At 37.9% G+C, this 14,972-nt stretch overlaps 1 protein-coding gene across 3 annotated transcripts in view; it reads right to left on the reverse strand.

Annotated features, from left to right (window-relative positions):
• Positions 1 to 706: 706 nt before the first annotated feature.
• Positions 707 to 14,972, reverse strand: part of rai14 (retinoic acid induced 14) — a 51,444-nt gene continuing 37,178 nt past the window's right edge. Inside the window, exons 9-21 of one of the 3 annotated variants that reach the window (XM_028463034.1) lie at positions 14,728 to 14,912; positions 14,086 to 14,111; positions 13,696 to 13,782; positions 11,494 to 11,583; positions 11,230 to 11,364; positions 10,528 to 10,629; positions 7,904 to 8,620; positions 5,762 to 6,225; positions 4,091 to 4,259; positions 3,860 to 4,027; positions 3,609 to 3,767; positions 3,416 to 3,481; positions 707 to 3,294 (exon numbers count right to left, since the gene is read on the reverse strand). In XM_028463034.1, coding sequence (XP_028318835.1) covers positions 3,148 to 3,294; positions 3,416 to 3,481; positions 3,609 to 3,767; positions 3,860 to 4,027; positions 4,091 to 4,259; positions 5,762 to 6,225; positions 7,904 to 8,620; positions 10,528 to 10,629; positions 11,230 to 11,364; positions 11,494 to 11,583; positions 13,696 to 13,782; positions 14,086 to 14,111; positions 14,728 to 14,912 — 2,515 coding nt within the window. In that variant the 3' untranslated portion in view covers positions 707 to 3,147. The remainder of the gene's footprint in view (positions 3,295 to 3,415; positions 3,482 to 3,608; positions 3,768 to 3,859; positions 4,028 to 4,090; positions 4,260 to 5,761; positions 6,226 to 7,903; positions 8,621 to 10,527; positions 10,630 to 11,229; positions 11,365 to 11,493; positions 11,584 to 13,695; positions 13,783 to 14,085; positions 14,112 to 14,727; positions 14,913 to 14,972) is intronic. The other 2 variants (XM_028463035.1, XM_028463036.1) reach the window with 2 other exon arrangements.

Genomic DNA, 14,972 nt, shown 5'->3' on the forward strand with positions numbered 1-14,972 from the left:
CTCTGGGTACCTCACGATACGCGATACAGAGCTCACGATGATAATTATCTCACGATATGACGGTACAGCGATTATCGATATATTGGTCAGAAATCAATCTACGATAATCTGACATAACAAGAAAAAAAAAAAGATCAAGTGAAAAAATACCATTTTTATTTTATATCTCTGAAAGACAATACATTGAAAAAGTGTCCTATGAACAGTGACTATTTTAGTGCAACATTTCTGTAAATAAGTGTCAACATACCAATGTAAACGAATAAGTATCTCCAACAGTGCTTTCTGTAAACAAAAAAATAGGGTCTTTCTTACCAGTGACACCATTATAGTGCAATATTCCAGTAAACAATGTATTGGTTCCTTCAACAAACAGTGACAACATTTCTGTGAAGACATACCTGCATATCTTAGTGTAAAAGCAGAAAAGGTTTTGAAAAGAAAAACAAAAAAAATATATATATTTTTTTAAAAATTGCGAAAAAATATCCCGATATCGCCATAATTAGTTTTATACTAATTAATTTTAATTAGTATTTTATTTTATTATTACTAGACATTCCGGACGACTGCAAGTCTGAAAATCCCTGAGCAAAACCAAAGAATAGCAGCTGCTGCTTCCACTTTTGCTAATAGGAAGCATTATAGTGTCATTTATAAAATACCGTACTACACACGCACGCACGCACAAAAGAAAGACAAGACGCAACATCTTGAAAGTTTATTGTTGGAAAAAACAATCTTCTCTCTTGTCACTACAAAACCGTTAGTAAAGAAACAACCTTCAGAAAAAGCCGTCTCACCTTTTCCCTTTCTCGTTAACAAAAACATTTCAGTCTGACAAAGAACATACTCTCCGATGTGCTAAAACACAACCACATGCAAAGGCTCTCTTTAAGTTGTCAGTGTTGAGCTGCAGGGAGCTGATCAGTCAGGACACATGGCTCCTCCATAGTACACCATAAGGCAAAGGAGTGAGTAAACAGTACAGAATTCTGATAGAAGTGCATTTAAAATGTGTTGTCAAACACTGTACAGCGTGTTTCTGTACCTAACAAAGAGCATCACAAATAAAGATTCCTTGTAAAGGTAAATAAATAAATGAATGGTAAAGTAGTAGCCTGTGAAAGAAGGCCAATGAACACTGAAGACAGGAAACTGTGATGTGAAACTACAGGTCAGAGGTGTAAATACGTGGTTCATGAGCTCACCATTGAAATTCAGCTATTTTCATTGTCAAAAATGGAAAAACAGTGCCTTGTCATTCACACGAAAACAAGCGACATCAATAACAGAGGAAAACACATCAAATCTGTGAAAAAGTAGCAATAGATAGTAGGTACTCGTGGAGTTTCTGAGGCTGGAGTCGAGCAAACTAACGCGCTTCATTTTTGGTTGGAAGTATTTGAGATTTTATCAAGAAATCTATGAAGTAATGTATAAAATAATACTAAGATGGTTCTGTTGTTAAAAAGGCCTCTTCTGACCGAGTCTTTTCTCAAAGTGTGCGTTGTAATGGAGACACACTCCTTAGTCACAGAAAATACACAATTAGTTGCACAATTTCTGGTTTGGAGAACATCTTCCGTCCTAATGTGCACATTTGGAGAGAAGGTGAAAATTTCCTACAAATATGTGTTGTTAAAGTTGGATTTATTTTCCTTCTCTTTGACCAGTTGTTCAAGGACTGATTACATGTGATACACAATTATAAATCCATTCCATAAAAGTAAATAATCCAGGTTTTTTTTTGGTAAGAGGCACTGAGTGTGTCGCACAGCCATGAGTCAGTCAATGATGTCATTAAAGCAGTATCTCAGCAGACGTCCTTCGCTTGGTTTGGCACTTTGCACATCATCAGGATCTGCTTCAAGGCTTTCTGAACATCCTCATCCATCTGACCCTGAGAAAGGAACAAAGATTCACTTATACAGTGTATATTTTAGAACATCGTCAGGTCTCAGAGTGAGGCATCAGGGAAACCTGTGTCATTCATCAGACCAAACGGACTCATGTCTCAGTAAAACCTCAGATGAAGTTTGGTTTGACAAACGAGGCCTTTTCATCAAACGACACGGCCTCATGCTTCAAAATAAAAGCCAGACTCAACTGCTTCAGGTGGTAAAACACAACATGCCGTTTTATTTTGAAGGAACCAGAAGTACACATGACGTAAGTTGAAAAGCCATTGTTTCCTTTTCTTTTTTTTAAAGTTACGATAAATCAATGTATTGTTTGATTACTAAAGACATAGTTAGAATAGAAATAGAAAAGAAAACAACATCTTATACTTACTCTTGTATTCGAAGCAGCACATATTTACCTGTAGCACTTGAACTGTATATATTAATCCTTTATATTTATTATTATTATTCTTTCGGGTTAGTTTATTATTTTTCTGTTCTTCGCACCAACTACCAAGTTCAATTCTTTTTACTGTTTTTAAACTGTACTTGGCGACTAAAAACCTTCCTGACTCTGATATTGATTAGGTCAAGTGTATTTCCGGTTTCTTCAAAATATGTCATGTAGTGCTTTACGGCCTGAGGCCATTGAGTCTGATGACTTTTATTTTGAAGCCTGAGGTCGTGTCGTTTGATGGCATTTGGTCTGAAGAATGACAGTTTCCCTGATGCCTGAAGGATGTCCTAAAATGTACACCGTCCACTAATTATTTAAAAAACAAACGAGGAACAAAAAACATTCAGACATTGACTTAAATGTATCCACCTACTGTATATTGATTGGGTTTACAGAGTGTTAGAGCTTTATGAAGCTCATTTAAAATCAAAAGCAGGAACTGTTTTTTTATTTTTAAAGCTAGTTTTTGGCCTCTTTGACTAGAATTCTACAATTAAAACAAAAGCACTCGAAGCACAAACCAAGTATCCTCTTTGCCAGATATTTTTAGTTCACTTATCTAGGTTAGTGATGATCATTCACACTTTAAAGGCTTGGTAGAAATGTCTAATCCCATTAATAATCATACAGTAGGTCCAAATGTATGGGCACTCCCATCTTCTGAAAAATCGCGATGAAATAAGCAATCCAGATCCGATCTGGATGAAACTCAGTGAGATAATAGAGAAACCAACCCGAAAAAACTGAGTCAGTTTCATAAAGATTTGTTAAATATGAACTGAGACATTATTTCTTTAAATTTTGAGATTTTTCAAACTGATCCAGAATCATATTGATCTGGATTCCCTCCAAAATGTAATGGAATCTTCCATAGCGTGAGGTCCATCTTTTGATCAAAATCTTGTCCAAATCTGTACTTTTGACGTAATCCAGCTAGCAAACAAAACAAATACATAAAAATAAAATATAGGAAAATATACAGACAGAAACAAAAAAATCTAGAAATGGTTTCCATGTCTTCTATAGAACATGATGGATGACTGGTGGCAGTTACCTGAACAGCATAGAGGAGGTGCATCCTGTAGACAGACACTATCTCATTGTGCTGCTTCTTCGAGTCCTACAAAGATATACTAATGTTAGCATAGTGGAGCTAATAATCTTTGAAAATGCTCTCTCACACTGCCAGTACGTTAGCGTCATTTTGTCTCTTTTTTAACAACAACAGAGGATGCAGGGTTTCTTACAGCGAGCTGGTACTGCAGCTGTTTGATCTGCTGCTGCATGGTCTCCACCTGCTGGTTCTGCTGCTGTCTCTTAGCGGGGGAACATGAGGTGTAGGACAGCTGGGACAGACTGTTTAAAGCATCCCTGAGTTTCCCCACCTCCCGGGACAGATCATCTATCTGAAAGAGAGAAAGAAAAAAAATCATTCAACCTTTAGAATTAAGAAAACAACGTTTAAAATTACATAATAAAATGGTCATCTCAAACTGACTCTCTTGTTCTTTTCTCTCTCCGATGAAACGTGATTCTCCACCAGCTGTTTGAGCTGACACACTGCATCCTGGGCCTCAGCCAGTCTGGTGGTGAGAGTCTGGTTCTCCTTTTCCTTTGACGTCAGCAGCTCCTGCAGAGCTTCCCGCTCCGCACGATTATCCCGAGCCTAAGAGACAGAAAAGCCCATTAACAGATCTTTGTCCTTTCTCCGTGTTCTCATCCAGCTCACCTTCTGCCAGGCATCTGCAGCCTCCAGAGCCATCTCATCCTGCTTTCTCAGGGCCCCCTGAAGGAGCTGCGTCACATGCTTCAACTCGCCCTCCAGCCGGTCTCGCACCGTCTCATGGTCATGACGAGATACGGAGTCCTCCGTAGAGGCGTCCTTCTCTGTTGTAAGTCTAACACAAGAAGCAAAGTGTGTGAACCAGGGTTGGGGGTCAATTACATTTTTCAATTACAATTATGTATTCAATTATCCATGCTCAACTACAACTCAATTATGATTACGGCAGGCCTGCATGATATTGGCCAAATTGATAATCACGATTATTTTGATCAATATTGTAATCACAATTACTTATCATATTTAGGAAAAATCTGTGTTTTTGTTGCACTACTTTTAGACAAACATTATACAATACAGTTTACAGTGCAAAATTAAGCTTTAAAAATGAAATTATAATTTCAAAACATTATTAAAAAAAAAGGAACCCTTTTCCTAAATGTCCTAAATCTAAGAACTTCGATGTATACATAAGAAAATATGATCACATCAGAATATAAATTTACTAACTATCTTAAGCAGTTTCTAAGAAAAGCTGTCCCCTTTGAAGATACCTCGAACAGAGTAAAAAAAAAAAAAAAAAAAAAAAAACAAGGGCAAGAACTTCGGAAAAAATAATTGCACTCTGCTCATTTTCGAACTCCATCAAGGTATTGATACCCTGAAGCCACACACCGAATTTGGTTATTCTTCAGTTTCTGAGAAAAGCCGTCCCGTTTAACTCGGACGGCCTGACGCACGGACGGATGGAGCTCAAACCTATATCCCCCTTCCACACTTTGTGTACACTATTACAGATGCAGAGCACGCATTTCAAATTTAAATATTGCAGACAATCGGGTTCATTTAATTGTGGCAACCGAACTTGTGCTCACAATTCAAATTTGATTAATTGTGCAGCCCTAGATTACGGCAACCGGCATTTTTCCCAATTACAATTCAAATTACAAATATTATTTTCCTCCTGAATGTCAAACACAATGATTGAAGTTCAATTACAACCAATCATAATTACTGAGAATGAAATAAATAAGCCCATAAAACATAACCTTCCTCTTGTGTTAGCTTTCTGTTAGCATCTTTTATAATAACGGGTCAGTTTTGACCCATGTCTTAAATCAGCTGTAAAATAACACTAACACCTTGTTGTTAGGCTTCCTTATCCATGAAATATAGGTTTTAATATTTTTGGTGTGGGCGTCTGAGCCTGTTTTCTGTCCGTTTACCCCTCGATTGAAATGTCTTTCAATAGTAAAATTATTTAAAGAGAACTGACAGGTAGTGGGAAAAGTTGAACCATATTTTAATCAGTAACTACGTATGTGTAAGCCATAGAACTCTGACATGATTCCCCAGGTTTGCGTTTTAATGAAATTGTAATTTAGAATTTGTATAGAATTATCATGCTAATTACAATTACAAAGTCAATTAATGTGAACTCAATTACAATTCAATTATGATTACAACAGCAACACATTTTTTTCAGTTATGATTACAATGAATTGACTCCAACCCTGGTATGAACTACTACTCTGGATCTACCTTTTCACACTGGGTTTTTGCTGCAGTGCAAATCATTTCTGCATATGAGACGCAAATATGAGGCTTTCACGCTACCTTTTCTGTAGAGCTTCTGCATGCATGGTCTTCTGATGCAGCTCTGCTCTCAGGGCTTCTGCTTCACTCTCCAACTCCTTGATGGCGTTTCCCAAAGAAGACATGACCTGCGTGTGGTCAGCGAGGTCCACAGAGCTCTGTGCCTGAGTTTCCGCCTCCTGCCGTAGTATTCTCATCTCCTCCTGAGTGGCTCCGAGCTTCCTCTCAGCTTCCACCAGCAGGCCCTGCAGCTCCTGCACCTTAGCGTTCAACATCTGGGCCTGTTCCGAGGACGTGGACGAGGTCGCGCTGCTCTCAGCCAGCTGTTTCTCAGCGGCCCCCAGTCGACTCTTGGTTTCACTGTAGGAGTGGGAGAGTTCCAGCAGGCGGCGCTGTAGACCAGAAATCACCTCGTTTAACTCGGCCTTCATCTCCTCAAAGTCTTTAGCTGCTGCTTCCACAGGAACGGTTCCCCTCAGGGCCTCCTGGACAGGAAGAGAGGAACAGAAAGGACAAGAAAACACTTAAAGCACTAAGGAAAGCACATTGTAACAATACCCCAAATGTTATTATTGTTTTTTTTATTAAACCAGAATTTAAATAATAACTGGTCAATAATGTAACAACGTGTAACATTTTGCATTATTATTACATTAAAGCGCAGGCAAAAAAAATGTCCGGAATAGTGTAATAATGTTATTAAATCATAGTGACTTAATGATGTATGGATTAAAGGGTTTACTGCTGCAATGTAGAGTGTAGTATCATACACAAATGTCTGTGTGTCTATATATATATATATATATATATATATATATATATATATATATTTGGTAACTTTATTTCTTACCTTCATTTATATATACATATATTAAAAAAACTTTTATATATTTAAAAAAAAAAAAGTCAAAATGTTTTTGGGCTCAGCGTCTTGTTACATTATTGAGCAGTTATTACATTTTGTTTGTTTTTTTTTACATTGATTTATGGATTAAAGGGCTCATTGCTTCAATGTAGAGTGTAGTATCATACACAAATGTGTATGTGTACATGTGTGTATACAGTATATATATATATATATATATATATAAATATATATATATATACTGGGAAAAAAGTTTCAGCTTTCACATTTTCAGCTTTATTACATTTTTTTAATTACATTTTGGTCTCTGCACTTTTGTTAAATTGTTGACAAGTTTTTACATTTTGTGTTTTATTACATTGTTTTTTAATAACAATTCGGGTCTTGTTACATTTTAGGTTGTTGCTACATATCGAGCTCTAACAACACATGAAATGCTTTAGAATGGAATTGATTACCCTTGAATTGAACTGTTGTTTTATTTGTCATTTTAGGCCATGATTACTTAAAGTCTCAAACAAATTCTGTCCAATCAGCTTCCCCCATTTGATCCTATTGTCTTCAGGGTGGATACGTTGCTACTCGCAGCTCAGTGTCTCATTAATATTAGCAAATATATTGACTTCAAAACTGTATTCAGTGACTCCAATATATAAATACATGTTTAGGAGTTTGAATAAAACTGAGTGTAGTAATTGGTTCCTCTGAACTGAAGAGCCTGGTTTGGCTTTTTGGGGTTTGTCACCTGCTCTAGTGCAGGTGTTCTCAACCTTAAGGTCAGGACCCCATTTGGGGGAGAGGTCGTCAGATGCCTTCAAGAAACAAAGTATATTTTTTTCACAATTGAGCCCAGTTTTGCTTATTTTCATTCTTTTTCAGCAACTACACCAAACTTGCCATATTTTAACCAATTTTCATTACTTTTTGTTGCCATATTTTTGCTACATCACTCCTATTTCTGCCACTTCTTTATCAAATTTAAACACCTTTTCTGCACATTTTTCTACCACCACTTTTACCACCCGATGTCACAAATGTTGACCCACTATTGACACTTTTAACCTCTTTTCACCATATTTCATGTTTATGTTTTGCCAATTTAACCACATTCACGTCATTTTAAACTACTTGTTCCTACTTTTTAAATTACATTACATTACTGTGTTCGACCACCTTCAGGTACAGTGGGGGTCTCTGGTCTCTGGCACCTTTTTTGGGGGGGGTCGTGGGCTGAAAAGGCTGAGAGTAACTGCTCTAGTGTAATATATTTTCCTCCATTGGGTCCCATGAATGTTTACCTGCAGTGCCCTGATCTCCTCCTGTGCCTCTGTGTACATCTCCTCCATGTGGGCCGTCCTCTGCTCTCTCTCCTTCAGAGTCCTTCTGTCTTCCTCCGTCTTCCTCAGCGCGTCCTCCAGCAGTCGCACGTGTCGGACTGTGTCGTCTTTCTCTGATTCTGATTGGATGAGCTGGGCCTCCAGCTGCTTTACTTCATGTTCCAGTGCAGATTGTCTTTGGACGTCTGCTCTCTCTGTCTGCTCACCTCCACCTCTTTCCATGTGTGCCCTCAGACTCTCCATCTGCACCACAGCTTGGTGATACCTCTCCTGAGTGTCCGTCAGCTTTGTCTGCAGCTCGGCCAGACTCCCCATCAACCCTTCCTCTCTTTCCTTCTCTCTCACACTTTCGTCCTCTCTGTCTTGGTCTGGTTTCAGCTGAGCCTGAAGGGACCAGTTTTCCTTTCTAGTCTCAAGTAGTTTTACCTTAAGGCTCTCTAGTGTCTGTCTCAACATTCGGATCTCCTCTTTACTCCCTCCTCTACAACCTTCACTCTCTTCCTCTTCCACTTTACCTAAGTCCAACTTCAGATCTGACCCCTCAGCGTGGGAGCTGGAGGAAACTTGTGGAAGTAAATCAAACTCATCCTGGGTGGAGTGGAAGGAAGCGTTGGATGCCATGCTGTCTGGACGACTGCTCTCTATTAGGTCCTCATGTCCGTGATGAGTTGGATGTTTCTGTGAGGTGAGAAACTTTTTTTTTTAAATCTGCTTATCGATACACACAAATACTTAAATTACACGTGTCAGGCTTGTTTCTTCGTTTTTAACAAAAGGCAGTCCTACTGTTATGATAGATAGATAGATAGATAGATAGATAGATAGATAGATAGATAGATAAACAGCACATACATACATCTATCATTGTAAAAGACAACTATAATATGACAAATATTACTTTTATACTCAAATTTCCTTGAACCCGTAAGAGTTCACCTTAGTGCACAAATGTGAGTGAAATACTGTAGAGCTGTGTCACATAGAGCAAACCACTCTTCGGTCTAAGTGAGACAGATAAAACAATGCAATGTGAGTATCTACAGAAAGTTTCATCACCACAATAACGTCATTGATCGGATCGGCGAATTGAGACATTACAGTAGATCACATTCATTGCATAAAATGCTAAGTATCGGCCGATTCGATAGAGCCAATCAGATCAGTGTAAAGCCTACTGATAACTACATACCAGTTTGTGAATGATCATGATAGGCCAAGTAAAATAATAGTTACGAGGGATTCAAAACGCTACACTTTTCCTGATTATTTTTGTCGCGTTTGGTGCTGAAAGAAACCGTAAAGAACGGCCGTTCTTCTTTCTCTCGCAAAATGAAAGTGTTTGCGAGCACATAATACACCCTTTTCCTATTGGTGAAAAAAAAAAAAAATTCAATGGCGACTCATAACGTTTGGTTGCTGAGGAAACGGTAAAGGTTGTGTGGATGACGCCACTATTCTGTCCATCTAAACATTAACGTTTGCATTTTACTGTTGCTTTTCATGCATTTCTGGTCTGTTTTTCAGAGCATGACCATAGCTTGTGACATAGAGACCAGACTTTGCGAGTAGCATCATAATTATTATCATTACACCAACTACCCTCAAACTACCCTACTGTGTAGCAGAATCAGAATCAGAAATACTTCAATAATCCCAGGGGGGAATTATTTTTGTGACAGCTCCAGATATACAAACAATATATATTATACAAGCCACATCTATTAAAAACAATATAAATATAACTATACATATATAAAATGTCAACTGTACAGTTTAATTATGTGCAGAAAGAACAAAAAGAGCAAAATGAAAAAGACTGTACACGTGTTTGAGTCAGGTTACACAAGGGGGGTGTCTGACTATCTTAGAGAGTTTAATGACCACAGGCAGGAATCTGGGTAAGAGGAGTCTCCTCAATCAATCTTTTATTTGTATAGCGCCAAATCATAACCAATGGTATCTCAAGACACTTTACAGTAGAGCAGCCTTAGGGACGGACTCCTCATTTTATGGATACACACATATGCATATATGCTCTCCTGCTGAAAGTGCTCCTCTGCTGGGCCAGTGTGTCATGTAGGAAGACTTCTGTGAATGGAGTTTCGAGCAACAGCTATGAGGAGTGTGTGTGTGTTGCAAAGTTTTCAAGGAATTAAGCAGCCGTGGAGAGTCGGTATCCTTACTCTAGTTCTACCTCTTCATTAAGGTTGAATGAATTATTCAAGTTGAATGTTTATCTACAACTCGTGCTTAGATTCATCTGAGAATGAAGGGGAACAGGTTTCAAAGTTAACTTCTCCAGAAATCCAACTTTTGTGTTCTTCGGCGGGAAGTGGAAAACACGATGTTGAATTAAAGATTACGGACTTTTATTAACGGGCATCAGCACTTTTTTCAGAGAATAAGAAGATGTTAAATACATGGGATGTAAAAATGTATGTCATGTGCCGTTTAAACCCCACTGTACTGTATATTTCAATACATTTAAATTATCATTTTTTTCATCTTGGATCATGTACTTTCTTGGATGGATATTGTTTTGTTCTAACTTTACATTTCTGTTCAGACGTGAATGAAAGTCTTACCTTTAGTTTGTTTGCGAGATGCTGATTCTCCAAACTGAGAGCGGCAATTTTGGCTTGCAGAGCGGAAACTAAAGCTGCCGACGCAGTCACACTCTGTTCACCCTACACACACACACACACACACAAACACACACACACACACACACACACACACACACACACACACACACACACACACACACACACACACACACACACACACACACACACACACACACACACACACACACACACACACACACACACACACACTGTTATGGAGGCCTTACATAGTACTTCTTGCTTGCTATGGGAAAACATCACAAGTCCTGACACGTCCTGAGCTTAGGTTAGACCTACTCGAAGAATGCTGATGAAATAACTCAGCTGCTGTTGGTGCAATTAAAAGGATTGATTTCACTTTTGTTTAGAAAAGTAAAAAATGTTTTTTTAAAAAAAATCAAACTTTAAACTTTAAGCAAAAAATAAATAAATCTTAAAGCCAATTTTGCCAAATATGTTTCATACTGTAAATCTAGGCCAGGTGCTTTTGTCCTAATGGCATTATCTTCTTAAGAAATGCTATATTCTTACATAAAACACATTTTAATTGATGTATTTACACTGATTCCTACCCAGTATAATGTCTGACTTGACACAATATCTTTAGTCAAATAATTTTTAAACCTGCTTTAAATGTCCCATGACATTAGTAGTCATTACCTTAGTATCGAGATCGACACCAATGTCCGTCTCCACGGTCTGTTTCAGGTCTTCAATTGTGTCCAGCAACATGTTTCTCTCCTCATGGAGCCTCTCGACCTCCTCTCTCAGCACTGTTCCTCTGATCTCATCCTCCTTTGAAAGGAGGGGAGGGGATAAGAGTGAAGGGCGGCAGAGGGAAAAAAAATAAATAAGAAATGAGCAAAGGAGAGAAGAATTTGCTGTACTTAAGCACTGAATGAAAAGTAAGGTTGTTTGTATCACCTTGTAGTTTAATCTACTGGGAGTGTCGCTTTTAGTGGAAGCAGGAGTGCTGACACACGTAATAACTGAGGGAGAAGATGGTCCAGAGCTCTGTGGAAGAGTCCAGATGATAGTTTTCTAATAATCTAGTTATAGTTTGAAAAGCTTGAAACAGTTGTTGTTGTTGTCGTCTAAATCGCTAAGTACTGTACATCATAATAACAGGTTGTTTTGGAAGACAGGAAGTAGTATTTACCAAAAAAAAAAATCAAATGTTACCTTTTTTTTTTTCTCTTTCAAACAAACAGAGAAAGTCACGATGAATAGATTACTACTTAAATTACGCAGACACATCAAAAAGTGTTTGCTATTAATGACTGAAGCAGAGGTTCTCAACTCATGGGTCGGGACCTAAATATGGTTGCTATAACCACTTCTCAGGTGGTTGCATTTGTTAAACTGATTTAAAAAACTGTTATATTTTAAAAGTAAATAAATGTAGCTTATAATTATTTACAACATTTGTCAGAAATTTCGACACATTTTCAGGACATCCCACACACTTCAGTCTCAAAAAAGTTTTTACTAATTGTTCCGTGATTATTCAATAGGCATTCTGCAAATGTTTAGTTTGATCGGATGAATACTTTTTGAGATAAGGCCAATTTAGTATCAAATTTCGTGCATCCTTATTTTTCTTCTATTTCCAGCTTCAAATATCTCAGGAACTACACCTACTATACATCGTATCTGGTGGACATGCCAGCCCCTCAAATTTGAAAAATGGTTTGTCGGGGTTTGGGGCTCGAACATGTTTGGATCTTTAGTAAACAACTTTGCATATGCCTTGGCGTTGAAATCTGAAAAAATACTTTTGTGACAGATTTTCATTGGCGTGGGAAAGCCTCGGGATCCCCCGGAAGAGCTGGAAGAAGTGGCCGGGGAGAGGGAAGTCTGGGCCTCCCTGCTAAGGATGCTGACCCCGCGACCCGGCAACGGATAAGCAGAAGAAGAAGATGGATTGGATGGATTTTCATTGGCCCATAACTGCATGTGGGAACAGGGTCACTACAGGTAGGAAGAAGTTATATTTAAGACTTTTTTAAGACCTTTTTAATACCACCTTAAATCATTTAAGACCAAACTTATGATGGAATTACAGACCAAAGGGAAAATAATATTATTTTACAATTAAGGGCATTGATGTCTGTTTATAATGTACAATAAGGAAAATAATCAGTTGATCAAGAGCATTCTTCAAGTGTGTTTATTAATATGATATGGGAAAAGAACAAAAATATCAACATTGTCCTAAATTATATTTATTGTAACACAATTATCACAACATTTAATATCAAAACTGACTGGAACCAGTGAGCAAACCAAATGCCAAAGTGCTTTTATCAGATCCTTCACCGTGTAAATGCCATATGTGGAGCTTTGATCTAAAATGAGGTCTTCTAAGAAAATGTAAATAACTAGACTGGGTTTTCAAGCCACTTGTCATTAAATCGTCATTTTCCCATTTGGTGCAACCAAAAAGGTTAGGTTAGCGAGCAAGGAGGCAGCAGACTTATTGTGTCACGTGATCTAAATGACGGGGCGAGATGGAATGAGAAGAGCGTTCAGTCTGTGCTCACCAGAAGTTCTTGTGGTGACGTGACTAAAGCACATTAAAGACATTTTAACACTTTTTAAGGCCTTTTATTTGTAAAACAAAATATTTAGGACTTTTTAAGGACCCGCGGTCACCCTGGGGTATGTAAGAAAAAATCTGATCTGAATTATAATTTATAGTATAAAGATTATTCTTTCTTTGGATATAAAACCATTTCTATTTGGGTTTCCTATGTGCTGTAGTTCCCGAGATACTGGAAGCTGAAAATGGAAGAAAAATAAGGATGCGTAAAATTCGACACACACCCCCTCACTATTGGCCATATATCTCAAAAAGTGTTCATCTGATCAAACTAAAGATTTACAGTGTGCCTATTGAATATTTAAAGAACAGTTGGTAAAAATGTGAGAATTCTTTGAGACCGAAGTGCGCGGACCATTTATTGAAATGACATGGAATGACCAGTTTGTTAAATTGAAAATTAAAGCCATTTCCTGAAATTCGGTGTTGCCTGATGCTAAATCTTGAAGCCATCTGAGAACCACTGATTGACAGCGTGAAACACTGATCCAAGCGGACACAACCACACACAGACATGCGTTTACCTGCAGTGGACTAAGAGGAGGAGGAGGTGCTTTTCGTTTTTTGGGAGTTGTGATCCGTTCATCGCTTAGCTTAGCTACTTGATCATGCTGAGGAGGCAGCAGGAGAGGTGGAAGGTTTCAAAAGAAAGAAACAAAGGAAGAGGGTTTAGATTTAGTGCTGGTTAGTAAAAGGAGTTAAATCAATGTGCTGCTATTACAGGGTTCAGGTTTCCTAGTTCAAACACTAACTGGGAAAGCTTCAAAGCAGAAACAACTGATATTAAATTATATATTATGTGAGCTTTCTGTTATCTTTGTTAATTTGAATTTGTTTAGCTATGCCAATTTGAAATACATGAACTATATTTAGGTTTCTGCAGAGATTACAGAGAAGAGAGACTGTGGACTCACCTGCTGACTTCTGGGAGACTTGGTGTCTATCAAAGGAAACAAATAATAGTTGGAGAAAATATATGAAATCAAACATATAAAACTGTAAATGGTATGAAAGTATATTTGTTGTTTTTTCAATCAAATATTGCTTCAGTCACAACAAATATTTTCAATCAAAAACACTTAATGTTGCATTCAAACACTTTTTTTTTTCTTTGATTGATTGTTTTGAAGTTCTGAAGCAATAGTTTTGGGACTGAATACTAAAGACACAAATTTCCTAGCTATATTATTGCCCAAATACGAAAAAAAAAAGATGAATTTAATCAAACTTCATTCAAAAAACATTAATTCATTAAAACAAAAAACAACATTTCAATCAAAGGAAGAGTAAAAGTAAACAAATATTCTTTGATTTAAAATGTTCTTTTGTTAAAGTGAAGTTGTTTTTTTTCTGGGGGGGGGGGGTCTATATTTATTAGGCAGAAGCACACAAACAAAAAAACCTAAAAGAAAGATGCAGTTGCATAAATGTGACTACAGATGGCGATGCTGCCTTTGCTCTAAAACACTGTTTACATGACAGTTCAACACAATCAACCAGTTCTCTGTACAGTCTCTGATGTCAATATTAATTATTTGTTACCATGCACTTCTCACCTGAGGCCAAATGTTTGTTCAGCGCAGCCAAAATGGCACTTTTGGCCTCAGTGTTGCCTGACAGTTTGGCGTAATATTCAACATCGTGGCCCTCTGAGTCCACCGCTGACAAATCAGCTCCACGCTGAGCCAGCAGCTCGATAACGGGTACAGCCGCTGACTCTGCTGCGAGCATCAAGGCTGTCCTGGAGAACACAGGCATGGTTCAAACTCACTCCCATGGTCTCTATGTTGTCACACAGTGG

The sequence above is a fragment of the Gouania willdenowi genome, chromosome 12 (assembly GCF_900634775.1).
Source record: "Gouania willdenowi chromosome 12, fGouWil2.1, whole genome shotgun sequence".
Lineage (NCBI taxonomy): Eukaryota > Metazoa > Chordata > Actinopteri > Blenniiformes > Gobiesocidae > Gouania > Gouania willdenowi.